The sequence below is a fragment of the Polypterus senegalus genome, unplaced genomic scaffold (assembly GCF_016835505.1).
Source record: "Polypterus senegalus isolate Bchr_013 unplaced genomic scaffold, ASM1683550v1 scaffold_2756, whole genome shotgun sequence".
In the NCBI taxonomy this organism is placed as follows: Eukaryota; Metazoa; Chordata; class Cladistia; order Polypteriformes; family Polypteridae; genus Polypterus; species Polypterus senegalus.
The window spans coordinates 5,378-23,347 of NW_024384394.1; the positions used below are offsets into that span (position 1 = coordinate 5,378).

A 17,970-nucleotide genomic window follows, 5' to 3' on the forward strand; every position below is an offset into this window, starting at 1 on the left:
TAGTGGCAGAGTCTTAAAGGACTCTGCATTATTTGATGTTTTTTAGAAAATGTGCCTGTTTCATCAACAATCCAAGCAACACAGTCAGGATTCTGTACCTCCAAAAGTTTAGATTTTATGTACCTTCAGAGTAATAACAATTATGGCCTCAGCTACAATGATTTTGCCTATTGTTTTTCTTCTTCCTCTTCCTCATTGCAGTGAGTTTGCCTGTTGACAATGTTTCTTCATATTGCATTTGCCCATTCTCACCACTTAAATTTAACTTTGAAATGATACCACTATAGATTCACATCTCCTCATTCTGGCACACCCTTTATGTTCAATGGAATGGAAAATGTAAGTGCCTAAAAGAAGTTAAGAAGCTTGCGAGAGGTAAAGATTGGCCCACTGTTGCCTTGCAGAATGACAGGCAGCAATGAATGTTGCTGAGCTATTCCTAGTTATAAGGCATATCCTATGCATTTCTGCTTATTTGTTAGCATTACAATGAAAACAGAAGAGGTATAAAGTACCATCTAATTATGAAGAACATGAACACAAACCATAAGTATTTACATTTTCATTAATTTGATTAGCAGCAAATTTTATCCAGAAACACTTACAAAAGAGGTCAACATTTTCATGTAAACCTCTATCTGGAAGACTATACTTTAGGGGGTGAGCTGAAAACATTTTAAAATAGCAACATGAATTTTGTGACTGTATCTGCATGTTTCTATCTGCCTTTTTCAGCCCCGCATTCCTGTCTTACTTTTCCTTCATCTCTCACCACAACTCCTGGGCCTCCTTCTGGGCTTGTTTCCTTGCTCGCTCAGCCATGAGGTCCTCTGATATCTGCTCATAGGGCTTGTCTCCTGTGGCTTCACCCATTATCCATACCCAGACTTCTCCATCTTGGCCCTGTAGCCAGCGCACTGCCTTGTTGGCACCTGCCGACAAAAATACAGAATTGAGCACAATGGAGGCATAGAAAAATAAACCAGGAGCCTCCATTTCCCCTTCACTCCATTTCTGTGGCAATACATTTTTGAAGTATGCATATCTAAGTGAGATACAGAGTGGGCAAGACAACATATCTGTGGCTTAGAGGATAGACAGCTTTGAAGCAACATCACCTCCCCTTGCAGATCAACACTTACGTTTCCTAATCTCAACATTTGTACCTCATTTTATACATAACATATTTTTTTTACCATTAAAGACTTACAGGAAATAAAAATAACACACATCACCCAGTCTTTTTTATTTAAGTGAGCATATTCTATTAATATTTTTTTATAGCTGACTAACTCAATAGAACATATGAAGGATAAATCTAACTTTTCTTTTGTTATGAAGGATACATCTAACTTTTCTTTCATATTTGTGTAGACGGCTAAAATAAATATATTCCCAGAGCTGCATTTATTGAAATGTTCTTGCTTTACCATTTAAGACATTTTAAAAAAGGGAAACTATTGATTGATCTGCCAACAGCACACTTTCACCCCTTCATTTGTCCTTCTCTCATTTTTACATGTCACTCAATTATCTTAATGTCAATTGCCACTTATAGTGTTTCTCTCCCTTTCTCTCTTTTTTTCTTTTGCTGACCCCTTAACATTACTTCTTTTATTCCTTATAAGCTCCAGTAAATACTTTAGGCTGTGTCTTTGGTCCCATTTCTGAGGCATCAAGCCAGAGATCGAGGCAATAAACTATTGAATTACATCTTTAGTAATCCTGTGTTGTTAGACTCATCCAGGCCAAATCTGAAATATAGGAGTCACATGTGTGTGCCAAAAATTCAACCAATGCCTCTCCCCATGTTATATGAATGCCCGCTAGAAAAAAATAGAAACACAGAAACTGTTCTGATGTTCTTATAACACATTTAGTCTAGCAGCTGTGCATATCCATATAGATAGATAGATAGATAGATCAGTGCTCAGTGATTGATCAGTGCTCAGTTTTCCAAAAATCTTTCTTCTGCATCTGAATTCCCGGTTTTACTGTTTGGAATTAAATAAGCAATGATGTTCTACCAGTCATCAAGAATAATGCAATGTTGGTATTGATATAATATATACACATATAGTTCCCATATCTCTCCATCTTCATTTCTATATTCACACATACACATATTTTTCTAATCTATACCTACTATTGACTGGCCAAACCCCAAGGAAACTGGATCGGGGTTCCAGCAACAACAGGTCCATCACATACACATGTCTGAGGATCATCATCCACTGTAAAAAAATGGTCTTGAACTCTTAGTAAAGGAGACAAAGGAATACACTGTGCCACAATACTTTCCTATGAATAGCATTATTCTTAAAAATGAAAGGGTGGCCTGATTGTGTAAGGTTGGGCAGTGGGTGTGTAGGGTACACAATTATCATGGGTTTCCTCTGGGAAATTCTGCTTTCTTCCATATCTCAAAGACATGCATGTCAAGATGATTGGTGACTCAAAACTTGGTTTGATATGAGTGAGGTTCCCTGAGAATAAACATCTCCTGCATGTCCCATTCATGGCTGATTTGTGTCTTATACAGTATCTAATACTGTCAGAATAGGATCTGACTCCCTTGATGCAGTCATGGAAAAAGCAGGTCAGAAAATGAGTGTACTAGAATAAAATGGACACTGGTAGTAGTAGTTTACTTAAAATAAATAACTGCAATATAAATGATAAGTACATTCAGCTAAAAAGAATGTCAAAACTGTATACACAGTATATATATGTGTGTTTGCGTTGCTTGATTATTTTTTTTTACATCCTCACATAATCCTTATAGCGACCACAAGGGAGCAGAAAGGGAATGTGCTGCATTAGAAATAGGTACACACACACACACACACACACTATACTGTATATACACATAGCACAAACAATCATGCATACTGTATACATAAATATATATATATATATATATATATATATATATATATATATATATATATATATATATATACAGTATGTGTGGTTGTTTGTGCTATATGTATTAATTTAGAATTGCATTGTATAGATTAATCAATAGATATGACAGATGCTACATGATAGATAGATAGATAGATAGATAGATAGATAGATAGATAGATAGATAGATAGATAGATATTATTCCCCATACCAGCTTCATCTCCTTCTGCTCCTTGTCCACACTCATATGGTACTTACTGTTTTTCTTCCTCGCTCGTTCCTTAACACTCTCGTGATTCTCCCTTTCCTTCCAGCGTCGAACCTGCTCCTCTCTCATCTTATAGAACAAAATTTGTTTTTGCTCCTCACTGAGCTCAGCAAGAAGGTCTGGATCAATGTACAAGTCTCTCAGAATTTGTTGCATCATTCTGCCGAGTAAATGCAGGGTCCAAAATTCCACAAGAATCAGAACAGTCAAAAATCCCCTAACACTTCGGAACTTGTTGATAAAACTCTTCAACAGCACAGTAATAGGCTAAACGATCACAGGACATGCCACTTATAGGTAGAAAGTAAGCTGCCCAGTTTCAATCTTGGATAACACCAGCAGTTCACTAGCAGTCTGCAAGACCATCAGCAGGGTAAATGACAATCAGCAAAGTCACCAAGGTACCACTTTCTGTATTCAGCAACAATGACAGCCAACTAATAACCTCCTAACAGGTCATACGTCTTGTACTCTTCATTGGTGCTAGTTAAAAAAAAATCAAGAAAAAAGCAGTTGCCATGAAAAACCAGTTCAGGCCCCTCCAGCCTATAATAAACTGTTGTGTTAGATGTTTTTCTTGCTTCCTCAATAATTCCCAAACAGGTGCTTCTGACAGCCTATCTGGAAGGGAGTATTGAAGACACCTGTCAGTACTTCATGTCTGCAAACCCTCACTGCTTATTCACTATGTCCTGTGTCAGCTGACTGAGACTTGATCTGTAGAATGCATACACCTTTCACCTGCCTGCGTCTCTGATACCCGATCCCCCTCATCACCGCATGCCGATCCATCTCTCCAGCCCTGTCAGTGCACACTTGGAGCTCAGTTTAGCATTGGAGTGAATAAGAATGGACACCCCAACCACATTAAATATTGTTCGCAGTCCCCAAAAAGATCAACCAAGCCTAACTGGAATGTTTCCAGGAAAATAACTCAAATCTAGTCAATGATAGTCTAAATTTAAAAAAACAAATTTTAAAAACAGCTTATTTAATTAATTTATCTAGGAAATCCACAATTTGCACATTTAACTAGTTAAGATAAGTAAACAATGCTTTCTCCACTTTGCCCCATTGCTTTAGACATCCCTACATCATTTAGTAAGATACTGCAGAGTGTTCAAAAGACATTCTAGAAAGCAAACAAGAAAGAAAAGTGCCGAAGTTAACAACAGATGGGCCTTTTTTATAAAACCCAAGTCACCAGCATATACAGTATATACAACAATCACCCACAACATTACAACATTCAAACCACCCACTTAATATGTGCAGTTCCCACCTGTGCCCCCGAAGGTATTCTGTGGTATCTTGCTGCCATTTGTTCCCCAAATAAATGACATACATACACCTGGCCATCCAAATAATCTAAAAGGATCAGGCCAGGCCATTAATGTCCTTGCGCTCAGGTGGCCATTGTAGGCAGTTTCAGCGGTGGACAGGAGACAGCATAGTCACTCTGACTGTGGCTATGCAGCAAACTATGATGCAGTGTAGGTTCTCATATATTTCTCTTGTGGCCAGCATTCAGTTCTTCAGCAATTTGTTCTACGGTAGTTGTTCTATGGGATAAGACCAGATGAAATAGCCTTTGCACCCCATATGCATCAATGAGCCTTGGGTCCCCATGACCATGTCATTGGTCCACTGGTTGTCCTTCCTTGCATCATTTTTGTAGGTACTAACCACTGCATACTGGCAACACCCCACAAGGCCTGCAGTTTTGGTGATGACCTGACTTAGTTGTCTAACCATCGCAATTTTTCCCTTTTCAAAGTAACTCAGATCCTTATGCTTGCCCATTTTTCCTGCACACATCCTTCATGAACTGACTGTTCACTTGCTGCCTATTATACCCCACTCCTAGTCTGATACCATTTTAATTAGGTAATCTAAGTTATTCACGTCTCCTGTCAGTGGTTTTAATGTGATGGTTGAGTGGTGTGCTTGTCAATAGATTGTAACCTACGCCTGGGAGCAACTCTCTGGCACCTGCCTCCACATTTTCTGTGAAGTACTCAAGCTGCTGCTCCATAGCACTTCCCTCGGATTCTTTTATTCATTATTCTCCTGTTCCCTCAAGTTCACTTCCTACCGGACATTTCTTCTCTTTCTTCAGATTTCCTTCCCTCCATACTGCCTGTGTAGGCTTCTAATGACTTCTACTATCAATGCAAAGTTGCTATTAGCTACCTGCTGAAAATCTCCTTGTCTGGAACTCGTTAGTGTCCTTCCTAAAGTTCTCTGCATTCTGGATTAACAATTCTTCCACCTTTAATATCTAAAACTGGCGTCATGCTGTGGAGTTACTCAAGGCCTAGGTAGGGGTTGTTCCATGGAATGGTTCTTCCAGGAAGTTTGGTGATGGGGTCAAATATTTAACCTACTATATGTCTAACAGTAACTCCATAGGAATTGTTTGAGGGTTTTGCAGAATGCTCTGTCTGGTCGTGGGATTTATTATTGATTTGCAAAATATTAGCATTTTTAGTCTTTGATACACATAATTTATTTAAATATACTGTACATACAGTAAATGCACATTTAGGAAGACACAAGTGCACGCATGCAGACAGGTATACACACACACACACACACGCAAAGAAATTTATAAGTGCAGATGTCTGACAGCTTGTTTGCCCTACCAGAGCACAGGCTGGATAATGAAGAGAAAGAAATGACCACACAGATATTCACAAACACAAAGGCTGACTTGCACATTGGCATTAAACCACCTCTGTACCAACCTGTCAGGGGCAATTCTACCATCTACCATCAGAGACTGAGACGTACTGACGTTATCCTTGTAAATGAAAGAGAAGCAGCTGAGAGTTTTTGTTTTCTGTAGTGTTAGAGTTAATTAAACAATACATTTTGCTCCTAGAAATGTTGTGTTTTGGTTGCCACTAAGGAACCTTTAGAAGGGTTTTTTTGCTTTTTTTTGCCCACACAGGAGCCAAAGCAGCTAAGTGTTCGGAGTAGCATTATGAAAAATTACTTGTACTTATTCTTCTTATTTGTATTCAAACTAGAATTGGCAAAGCAGGGCAGTAAGCAGCAATAGTAGACAATGGCATCTCTTTAAGTAAATAACCACCATTATAGTGACTGTTATAAGTAATTGAAGCAACGATTTCTTAGTGGAAAAAAAAGGCAGAGGCTGAATTTAAAGTGGTATAGAGAAGCACTGTGTGGCACGTAGGCAGGCAACTACCATTAATGTGCTCAACAGGCACAAGCGATTTCAGGAGCAGACAAGACAATATGAAATTAACTAGCAGTGGATATCCAGTAACAGTGTTTTTCTACACTGAACATTTCTTAGTGGTCAGGAAAACAAAGTAGTTAAGAGGTCAACAGCGTAAAGGTTCATTAATACCAAAGAATACAAACGATGTGAGTGGTGAGCTTTTAAGTAAGGAATAAGAGGAGCACAACCTTAGGGGAACAGACATTGAAAAGTATGAAATTAACCTCATAGAAGGACTAGGGTGTTGTACCATGTTAGCCATTATGTATGTAGTGAGAAGTCAAGCAAAATGACACCTTTTATTGACTAACTAAAAATATTACAATATGCAAGCTTCTTTAATTACATCTTGCCTGAAGAAGGGGCCTGAGTTGCCTCGAAAACTTGCATATTGCAATCTTTTTATTCAGCCAATAAAATCTTTCATTTTGCTTGACTCCTCATAGAAGGATAAACAACAGGCAGCCAAAGGGGAGAATATTACAGGAGCTTAAGAGGTCAGAAAGTGTAAATTAATAGTAGCAGTTTTAATCTGTTTTTTTGCTTAATTTTTTTAGTTTTACCATTAAAATCAAATCATTTAATTTAAATAAAAAGATGAACAGTTTTAGTAATCCAAATTCAAATTTTAATAATGAGGCCAGTGCAATATAGGTCCTGTTGGATTTTGGACCTTTTAGAGGATGGCTTGCAGGAGCCAGTCTTCTATTAGGACTACACCTCCAGGGAATGGCAGCTGATCTAGCACCTTAAGATTAGGGTCATCTGAACTGGAGGAGGAGTTGGCTGGCCTGTGTTGCAGTAGAGACCTAGCCCAGGTGTCCTTTAGACAGATAGCATGGACCCCTAAGGTGGTGCAGAAGGAGATTCCAGACCAGAAAGGCAGAAATTGGTGGGTTATGGTCACTAGGCGCCCTCTGCCTGGGGGTATCAACCTCAGAATTGAAAATGTTAAACTGTTTTCAGATCCTTATAGAACTGGATGGTGTCTCTTAAGATTCTGAGGTGGTAGGCACGAGGAGCCCCAATGGACCTCCTCAAAACCAGTTCACAGAAAGAGAAAGGTAGTGAAAGGGACTCTGTCACGAGGGGGATTGAAGTGCAGGTCTGCTCCATTGACAGAATGTCTTGCACCGTGTGTTGCTATCCAGGTGCACAGGTGGGAGACCTCCCTGGAAGGGTTGATAGGCTCTTCACTACAGTGGGGGTGGATTCAATTGTCATTGTCCAAGTTGAAACAAATGACATACATAAGGGTAGTCTTTCAGTTCTGTGATCCAAATTTAAAGAGTTAGGTGCCAGGCTGAGGAGCAAAACTGAGAAGGTAGTTTTCTCCGAAGTTCTGTCTGTGTCACGCATCAGTCCAGGTAAGACTAGGGAGATAAGAAGGTTTAATGTGTGGCTCAAATCCTGGTGTAGGGTAGAAGGATATTGGTTTATGGGGCATTGGGACTAGAACAGATGGGACCTAATCCGCCTTTACAGGTTACATCTGAACCGGAGGAACACCAATGCGTTGGGTAGGCATATAAGTAGGTTAGTCGAGGATTGTTTAAACTAGAGTATTGGGGGTGCAGGGAGTTTAGGACAGGTTTAGAACTGTACATGTAGGAACAAACAATAGTGTAAAATAGAAATGCATAGTAATGTTAATTTAAAAAGTATCAAAAATAGTGAGTTGGAGTTGCATGCAGCGAAGGATAGTTATGATATTATTGTAAAAACAAAACCCCAGCTATATAAAAAAGATGGGGATGAGTATAACATAGAGGGACACACAATTTTTAGGCAATATTTTTACACATATTTTAGGAAAAGAACAGGTGGTGGGGTTGTTGTTTATGTCAAACAGAATTTAAACACAAGTTTTCTTCAATTGGATGATGAGCATCTTAGTGAGGACATTTGGCTTCGCCTGGAAAGCATTAGGGAAAGAGGTCTTATAGACTGTCCACTGGAGACATAACTTTGATGCACATTTTTTTAAATAATATTAAAAAGACAAGTTTACAGTAGGATATTTTAGTCATGGGGGACTTTAACTATCCAAATATTAACTGGGTAACCTTGCAAATGGCGGAGCACAAGAGCAGGAGTTTTTAGATGTACACAATCAGTGACTGTTTTTTAACACAGTTTGTTAAAGCACCAATGCAGGGTGAAGCCTGTCTAGATTTAGTATTTTGTAATTATCAGGATTGAATCAAGGGTGTCTAGCTAATTGAACCACTAAGGTCAATAATACAATTCTCAGTGTTTTAGAAGAATGCGGATGGAAAGACTAAAATTGGTAGGGCAAATTTTGAGTAGATGCAGCAAAGTCTTAATGAATAAACAACTGGGATAAGCTTTTAAGTGTGTAGACAATCAAGGAGCAGTGGAATAAATTTAAAAACATTTCACATGTAACACAGGACAGGTACATACCTAAATTTAGTAGGGAATTAAAAAAAAAATCTACAGTGGGTTAATAGAGTTGAAAAAAAGCTGCAAAGGATAAAAACAGCTGTATAAGGTTTATAAGAATAATAACTCCAATGTGAATCGTAGGACATATGAGAATATGAGGGCAACCACTAAGAAGGATATTAAGGAGGCTAAAAGGCAGTTAGAGAGAAATACAGCAGATAAGGTGAAAGATGACCCAAAGAGATTCTTTCAGTATTTTAATAGAAAAGGAACGGTCAAGGAGGAGGTGAAGTACATCAGGAATAGTAAAGGGGAATTAAAAATATAAACAGTGAGATAGCAGATGCTCTAAGCTCTAAGCCGAGTTCTTCACATATAAGGATGTACAGTAGATAACTTCCCAGCGGTAAAAGGGACTACTAAGGAGGTACTGAGTGATTTGGAAATTGTTGAGGGAGAAGTACTGCTCAGACAAAATAGGCAGAAATCAAACAAATCACCAGGACCAGATAATATTTATCCTCAAGTTCTTAAGGAGGATAGGGAGTACATATATAAACACTGCAAAATGGGGAAATTCTGAAAGACTGAAAAATGGCAAATACTGTGCCATTATATAAAAGGGTGACTGTGCAGATCCAAGCAACTACAGGCCAGTACGTTTAACATGCATCACAGGAAAATTAATTAAAGGAGTGATTAAGGGAAAGATTGAACAATTTTTTACTGAACAGTCACAATGGGCTCTGAAGAGGGAGATCATGTTTAACCAACATGCTAGAATTCTATGAGGTAATGACAACATGATATGATCAATGTGGAGCATATGATATTATTTACCTTGAGTTTTAAGAAACATTTGATAAGGTGCCACCTGAGATGTTTGGCACTAAACTAAAAGAAGTGTGAGTTCAGGGTGTTGTTTGCAGCTTTGGCTCAGACACAGGAAGCAGAGGGTTATGGTGTGAGGGGCCTTATCAGAATTGGTCCATGTTAAGAGTGGTGTTCCACAGGGTTCAGTGCTTGAGCCGCTGCTATTTTTAATATATATATAAATGATTTGGATAGGAATATAAGTAACAAGCTGGTTAAGCCCGCAGATGATACCAAGTTAGCTGGATTGGCAGATAATCTTGAATCCATAGGATCATTACAGAGGGACTTGGACAGCATACAGGCTTGGGTATATTTGTGTCAGAAGAAATTTTATGTCAATAAATGTAAAGTATTACATGTAAGAAGTAGAAATGTTAGGTATAAATACAAAATGGGAGGTTTGAAAATCAAGAGTGCACCTTATGACAAGGATTTAGGAGTTATAGTGGACTTGACACTATCGACTTCCAGACAGTGTTCAGATGCCATTAAGAATGTTAGGTTAAATACAATAGCACAATGTGTAGAGTACCAGACAAAGGAGGTTATGCTCAAGCTTTATAACACACTGGTGAGGCCTTATTTGGAGTACAGCGTACAGTTTTAGTCTCCAGGCTAAAAAAAAATATGGCAGTGCTAGAAGTCCAAAGAAGAGCAAGTTGATTCTAGGGGCTTCAGGGGATGAGTTATAAAGAAAAATTAAAAGAGCTGAGTCTTTTCAGTTTAAGCAAAAAAGGATTAAGAGGTGAAATGATTGAAGGGTTTAACATTATGAAGGGAATTAGTACAGTGGATCAAGACTGATATCTTAAAATTAGTTCATCAAGAAAACGTGGATACAATTGGAAACTTGTAAAGGGTTAATTGTGCACAAACATTAGGAAGTGTTTCTTTACACAGAGATCCATAGACACTTGGAATACACGACCAAGTAGTGTGGTAGACAGTAGGACTTCAGGGACTTTTAAAACTAGGCAATGTTTTTTTAGAAGAATTGAGTGGATAAAACTGTTGGGCTTTGTTTGGCTGAATGTCCTGTTCTTATCTAGATTGTTCTAATGTGTAGTGTAAACAAATTCATGTTGGGGAAGAAAAGCAGACAAACACTCAAAATGCACCAAAACTCATGGGGTTGTGGGTATGTGCCCAGGGTGTGTGGCGGTAAAGAGTTATTTCACCAGTTCACCCTCCTGCTTGATGGAACGATTGAGTCTCTGCACGCCAAACACTGTATTGTTAAAGGTATGATCAACATTGTGTTAGGGAGCTACGTTACCCAGGGGCCTCTCGGGGTCATAATTTGGCTTGCAATCTGTCTGTCTGTACAACTTGTTCACATTGATTCAATGCATTTAGTATTAAGTTAAGTATTATTTAAGTCATTCACTTCATTTAATTTCCAGTTTATTTTACTGTACATTAATCTATGTACATAACAACTATTTACTGTATAAGTTAATGTACAAAGTATAGTTCTTGAATGTACATTGATTTCCTGTGCTACCACTAAAGTGAAATTACCATGGAAGTACTATATGGACCATTCCATACAAATTTTTTCACTGGTTTTCTCTGTCCACTTGTCATAATCTAGGAATCCCAAGTACTAAGAGATCCAAAAAGTACCAAAACCACTTCCAGAAATGCTCATTTTACCATTAAACTCCTGCTAGTAATGAGCACAAACACAGAAAACAAAAGCAGCTCCGTAGAGGCAAAGGCAAAGGAATTCCCAAAAGGCAATCCAAAACAAACAAGTCCCAAGTGAAGGCCAAAAATCCAAAGGATCACAAATCCTACAAAACTCACAACAGCATGAGAGCTCACCATTCCTTGGCACATTTGAAATGAACCACCAGGAACTGTGGACCCTCTGGATTTATAGGGTGAAGAACAGTTCCTGGTGATAATTGGTAGGTGGCACTGCCTCTTGGGCACCCGCAAAACATACGGAACATAACAAAGGCAGCTTACATACTGTACATAAAATCAAAACCAAAAAATAATGCAAATAAAACTAAACTGTATTTATATAGCACCTTTTAACATGAATCAGAACCCAAGCTAGAAACATTTCTGCTGCATGCTATCCTCCATGTCAGGTTTCCCATTAACCTCATATTTGCATTCTCTTTTTACTGCAGTCTTTTCTGTATTGCTAAATCAGATAAGAAAGGCTGGGTGGGCATTTTTTTATATATTGCTAAATCATTCATTACTGCATTCTTCTTTAATATATAAGTAGTACTTTTTATTTAATTAATAAAATATGTGAACAGAAAAAAGGCAAATGTCATTGTCATTTATTTCAAAAGAGCAAGCAGCATATTTTCTTTTCCGTTAAATGTTGGACTCATTACATAGTGATAGGCAACAGTGTTGGACATAATTCTGAAGACGCAACAGTAATCACCATGAGGGTCCTTTAACTCTCAGCTTCAGCTGTTATAATAAACACTGAAAATGAACTTTTGTTAAGGTAATCACCCTCACAAAATTAAAAATGATGGCAGAATCCTTGTGGCCATACCTGCTGTCATTACTTTTCCTGTTGAAGCAGCCATTCCAACTTCTTTCAGCATTAGACATTGTGAAAGATCAACCTCAAAACACAGACAGACATGAACTCCAGATGTCGAAAAACACACACGTTTTATTCCTGGGCACACAACACAACACAATCCTCAGCCCAATACAGCTCACAGTCCTTTAGACTTCTTTTTCTTCTGCCACCGCCTACCGAAGCAAGCTCCATTCTCTCCCACCCGACTCTGTCTTTCTGAATGGAGTGAGGCGGCCCCTTTTATATTGCACCCGGATGTGCTCCAGGTGCACCCTGATGGACCTCCAGCAGCACACCTCCTGGTGTGTCGGAAGTGCTGCATGGGCACCCGGAAGCACTCCAGGTGCCCTTGGTTCTCCTTCTGGCAGCACTTCCTGGTGTGGTGGAAGTGCTGTCCTCCAGGGCTCCAGGATTGTACAGGTGCCCCCTGATGGTGGCCACGGACCCCCACAAGGTTGAGCTACCCAGTTCCATATCCGTGGCCCTGATGGAATCCAGGGGCGCTGCCCTCTTATGGCCAGGGAAATATATTGCCCCTCTCCTGGTCCTTCCCTGCTCCAGGTGTCCCGGTGAAGCAGGATCCTTGGTCGTCTGCCACATCATATTCCAAGTGTTTTCTCACAATAATTGTTCTTTGATAGTCACTGGACAACCAGTGTGTCTTCAGCCAAACCTCAATAAGCAACACTTAACAGACAAAATTAAATCCATAGTGTAATTTCCATTTTTGGAACTCTTATTTGAACTCGGAATCATACGGCACCAGAACCTGTCCAAGAAAAAACAGTCACAAGGATGAAAGAAAATTAGAAGGTACATTCAGCCCCATTCTCATCCAGAGCTCCACTTACACATAATGGAGAAATTTAAAGACACCAGTTTACGTAATGTTCATAATCATGGAGTGTGGCAGAAGAATACTTTGAAAGAAGCAAGAAAAGCCAAACACAGGAAATCAATGAGCAAGAAATCAAATTACAGTGACACAATAATTTTAAAAACAGAGCAAAAATGTGGTCCAAGCCAAAGATTACCATGACAGCATAGTTAAATGCTAATAATTTATTTGAATGAAATGTTGGAGAGAAGAAAGTTCAACATGGTTGTGGGGTTTGGGTTCCAAATACAGTATCTTCTCCCACTGTACTGCTAAGCACAAAATTTCAGAAATTTCTTGAGGTTTTCAAGTCAAATCTAAGAAAAGGAAACATCCTCAGCTTTAATTTTACTGACAAGTCCTCTTAGTACTCTGTTTGCAGGAAGCAATAGAAGTTAAAGCTTTGAGGTGGCTGTTGATCACCAGGATGAGTTGTTGATTATATATTGCTTTACAACAGAAGCAGTCTGTTACCAGTCTCTGTAATAGGCATCAAAGATTACTTGTCTTAGTGTATTAGTTGCAATTAAATTTCATTGTCTCAAGCTATAATGCAGATGCTTCATACCCCTCCGAGTGTTGACTCTGATCTCATTCCTGTCATTATCTGGATTTTGCTGTTGATGTTGATTTCAAAAATTGTGCTCATGTGAGGGAATTTGTGCTCTCATAGACTGGCAGGCCAACCAAGGTCATTTCTTACCTTGTGCCAAATGGTATGAACAGGCCTTGCCTTCCTATATCTCTACTATTTGAGCAGGCATGTATAATAGATAAATGTCATCAATGGGATCTTTAAGACCATTTTTCTTCAGTCGAAAGAATTGCCATGGAAGCTCACAATTATTAAAACAGAAGATTATGTTTGATGTTAAAGGCTATTTGGACAGCATCTTGTAACAATATGAGAATATTTGAGATCACTGGCAATCACTGCAGTATCTGCAGATGGACATTGACAGTCACTGATTTAAAATCAAGTGACCACTTGTTGAAGTATACTGGATAAAGTTAGATGCTGCTGGTCATTTGCTTATAACCATGGCTGGCCTATATCTCAAGAGTACTGGGTACTATTGGATCTAAATAATTCAATGCCTCTGAATCATGCCTGAATCTGAATATTAAGCTGGTTTATTCAATGTCTTCAAAATAAGTAGCCTTAGTTCTGGCATTGCAGACTCTAATGGACACATATGGATATGCAGTAGGTGGCTACCCATTCCATGGAAGTAATCCTACCCTCTTTCGGAAAGCAGCGGCAGTCTAATAACATGAGATTCAAAGGTTCAAACTGCAGTTACATGCCAGTGGACACTGATTTCATGGAACATGAAGATCCTGGTGTCCAGATCAAATTATTACATCATTGCTAATGATGTATTGTATTGGCGACCTTGGCTTAATAGGTCTCTGTACAAGTTATTCAAAAGAGCAATAGTGTTTTGTCTAGAAACTGCCTTTGCTCTCAGCTGTCTTTTTGAGAATATGCCATTCCTTTACCAGCTCCTTGGGCTTGCTGATCATATCCGTCCAGTGATCAAGCTCTTTTCCACGTGCGTACATGTATGGTCCCAGCAGTACACAACCCACAAAACCTGAAGTATTAAAAGAAAAGGCTGGTTTTAGTAAGAGTAACCAAAAGTGGTCAATAATGCACACCCTTCATGTTGGTTTCCTCAAATTAAGGGTTTATCCAAGCTGAACTAGAAAAGTTATCTAGGATGGTTTAGAGCAGTGGCTACAGGTTTTCATTCTAACCCTTTTCTTAACTAGTGACCTGTTTTTGCTGCTAATTAACATTTTTTGAATTAATTTTAATTGACTTGCTCTTGAAGACTCAGACCCCTTAATTGTTTCATTTTTACCTTAATTAGCTGCCAAACAATAATGAGATACAAAATGGGCCAAGACATGACCAGTAAACTGTGTCCATCATACAATATCTGAAAATAAAGAAAGGTGAAGGTCTAGGGAATGTTGATCTGCTCAGGTCCCCAAAACATTTTTAACAGGGCTCTTAGGAACGAGAAAATGAACAATTTCAGAAATGTATGCTATTACACAATGAGAGCAGCAACAAGGCATGGAATTAAATGGTTTAATTAACAACAAGAATCAGAGCCTAATTAAGCAACTGGTTGGAGTGAAATTGGTTGGAGTTTGAGGCCCTGACTTATTTGGTCTTTTGCTGGCTCATTCACTTCACATTTCATTTCAGTTTGGGTACCATTAAGGAAAGAAATGAAGCAATTCAGAGAAATGAAGAAATTCAGGGGAACAAATCTTAAAAAAACAAATCAACTAAAATTAATTCAAAAGAAGTTAATTAGCAGCAAAAACAGGTCACTAATTAAGAAAAGGGTTAGAATGAAAACTTGCAGCCTGGTGGTCCTCCATGACCAGAGTTGGGGACACCGGGTCTAGAGTTTGATGTTACTCACATATCCCTTCATAGACTGACAAGCAGAGGCAGGTGCGATCTAGCCTGGATGGGGGCAGTTGGAAAGAAAACTTCTCATTGAAGATGAGGATTGGCTCGCCCTTTTTTACAGATGTTTTCTTTGTTTTCACCATCTCATCTTGGCCTTGTAGACACACCTTCAGGATAATCTCTTCTGTAGGAAAAGATAAGAATAGCTTTAAAAAGTGATCGTTTTGGCTGAAATTAAAATTGCAGTCATAATAAAATGAAAAGAGCAGAAAAGATGGAGCTCACATTGTATGGAGCCAGAGAGAAGAATGAGAGGCTGATTTTCTACTTCTCTGTCTTACTAAATGTATAAGAGTATGGCTCATGTTGAAACTGAGAAAAAGTGGAGGGAAAGGTTTATAAGGTGCTACTGAATGAGGAGGAACAGGGTTGTTATTTATTCTGCTTATCATCATGTTGAGTAGAAGAGGACTGACATATAACTTGTTCATCATACAAGCACTGAAGGTTTGTACAACAAAGCAATCTCAGGCTGACCCCTCACCTTTTGTTCCGGACAAGTGAAGATTTCTCGCTCTAAGTACAACCACCGTAAGGCGCTGTAGGTTTTCATTGTAGTTAAGAGATGCCTGGAGTTCTGCAATGTCTGAGGATGTCTACGAAAAGAAAAAAATCTATTTTCATTCACAGGACATTAATAGCTCTTATTTCTGTATTAATAGAAAACTTTTTTTCTATTATTCATTCTATAAAGGCTTTTTTACATTTCTAGAAAACACAGTCAAAGCAAAACATGCAGGACAAATACAGCACCTCCATGATCCCGCCCTCCAAATCTTTCCAGAGCAACGTGCCTTCTGCCATGTCCTTCATATCATAGTTAATGTAGCCAATTGGTTGGTGCCTCTTCTGCTTGTCAATGATGAAGAGTGAGATCTGCAGGGTCCTCTGGGGTAAAATCTTGCTGGACACCTGAGCAACAGATTTCAAGTAATAACAGACTGATATAAGCATATCCATTAATTTTTATTTTATGTAGGATTATGACATTCTCAAACCCATTTAATCCAATTTATTCTTGCAGGGAACTGAAGCCTATTCCATCAACATTTGGCGCAAGGCAGGACCCAATCCAACATAGGGTGACAGTCAAAGTCAAGGCTCAATCGCGCATTCACCCACACATACTCCTGTGGGACCAGTTGACAATCACCAATGAAACTTGCACATCCTTGGATGTAGCAGAAAAATCTCACAGGAAAACCCAATGCAGATATGAGGAGGACACAGAAAAAGATTGGACACAAGAAGACTGAGAAAGCTACTAATTTACAGTTAGTAATTACAAATTTATATGTTTACTAGGGGGTTCCACCCCTGCTTGCTTTGCTCGCCAACCCCTTCCCCCAGCACTTCGCATCTGCTGCTCGCGTTGTGAAGAGGGGGCTGAATGCACCCCAAGGAGATGTAGTCACTCCTCCGAAACCCCCTCTTAAACGGCAATGCAATGGGAAACAAATACAGTTTTTTTTTACCTCCTCTTTGCTCGATCAGCTGCTGGATTGCTGCTGCTGGCGTGCTACGTGATCTGCATCTTGTGTGGCACTTCAAACATTTATAAGCCTGTACAGCAGCTGTCCTACTCTTTCCCTTTTATTTCCGGCCCCAGGCAGGGTTAAATATCTTGGTACAATGTGTCATCTTGCGGGACGTGAGTTCTTGATATTTTTTAGTGTAAATTTAAAAATGGAATAAGAATCTGAAAATCTAATAACATTACATTAAAAGTTCAATAAATTCTGAAAAGAATGATACCAAACCAAGCGTGACAAAAATGTGACATAAAAAGTCACATAAAATTGTTGCACAAAATCGTTGCACTTTTAGGCTTAGGATTTTATATATAGTGAGTAGATTTCTATAGCAGGTTCATGCTTGTTCAAGCAGTCGGAATGAAGATCAGCACATTCAAGTCTGAGGACTGAGGAGGCAGGAAGGTCCAACCTGAAAGGGTTTACATATCTTGGGGTCTTGTTCACTACAACAAGAGGTCAACAGGCAGACTGGTGTGCTATCAACAGTTATATGGACATTGTACTGCTCAGTCATGGTGTACAGAGTGTTGAGCCAAAAGGCAAAGCTCTCAAGTTACCGTACAATCTATGTTCCTACCCTCACCTATTTCCACCAGCTTTGGGTAATGGCTGAAAGAACTAGATTGTGGATACAAGAGGTGGAAATGAGCTTCCTTTGCAATGTGTCTGGTATCACTCTTACGTACAGGGTGAGGACCACAGACATTTGGGAGAAGCTCAAAGTAGAGCTGATGCTCCTCCACATTGGACATTTGATTTGGATGCCTCCTGGGCACCTCCCTGCAGATGT

The 17,970-nt window shown here is 39.1% G+C and overlaps 1 protein-coding gene across 1 annotated transcript; it reads right to left on the bottom strand.

Moving 5' to 3' along the window:
* Positions 1–13,269: 13,269 nt before the first annotated feature.
* On the bottom strand, positions 13,270–16,879 carry syt15 (synaptotagmin XV). The gene is made up of 4 exons (XM_039743214.1): positions 16,399–16,879; positions 16,130–16,241; positions 15,596–15,769; positions 13,270–14,749 (listed from the first exon to the last, which is right to left on the bottom strand). The coding sequence occupies exons 1-4, from the start codon at positions 16,603–16,605 to the stop codon at positions 14,601–14,603; spliced, it is 642 nt and encodes a 213-aa protein (XP_039599148.1). The 5' UTR covers positions 16,606–16,879; the 3' UTR covers positions 13,270–14,600.
* Between the last annotated feature and the right edge of the window lie 1,091 nt (positions 16,880–17,970).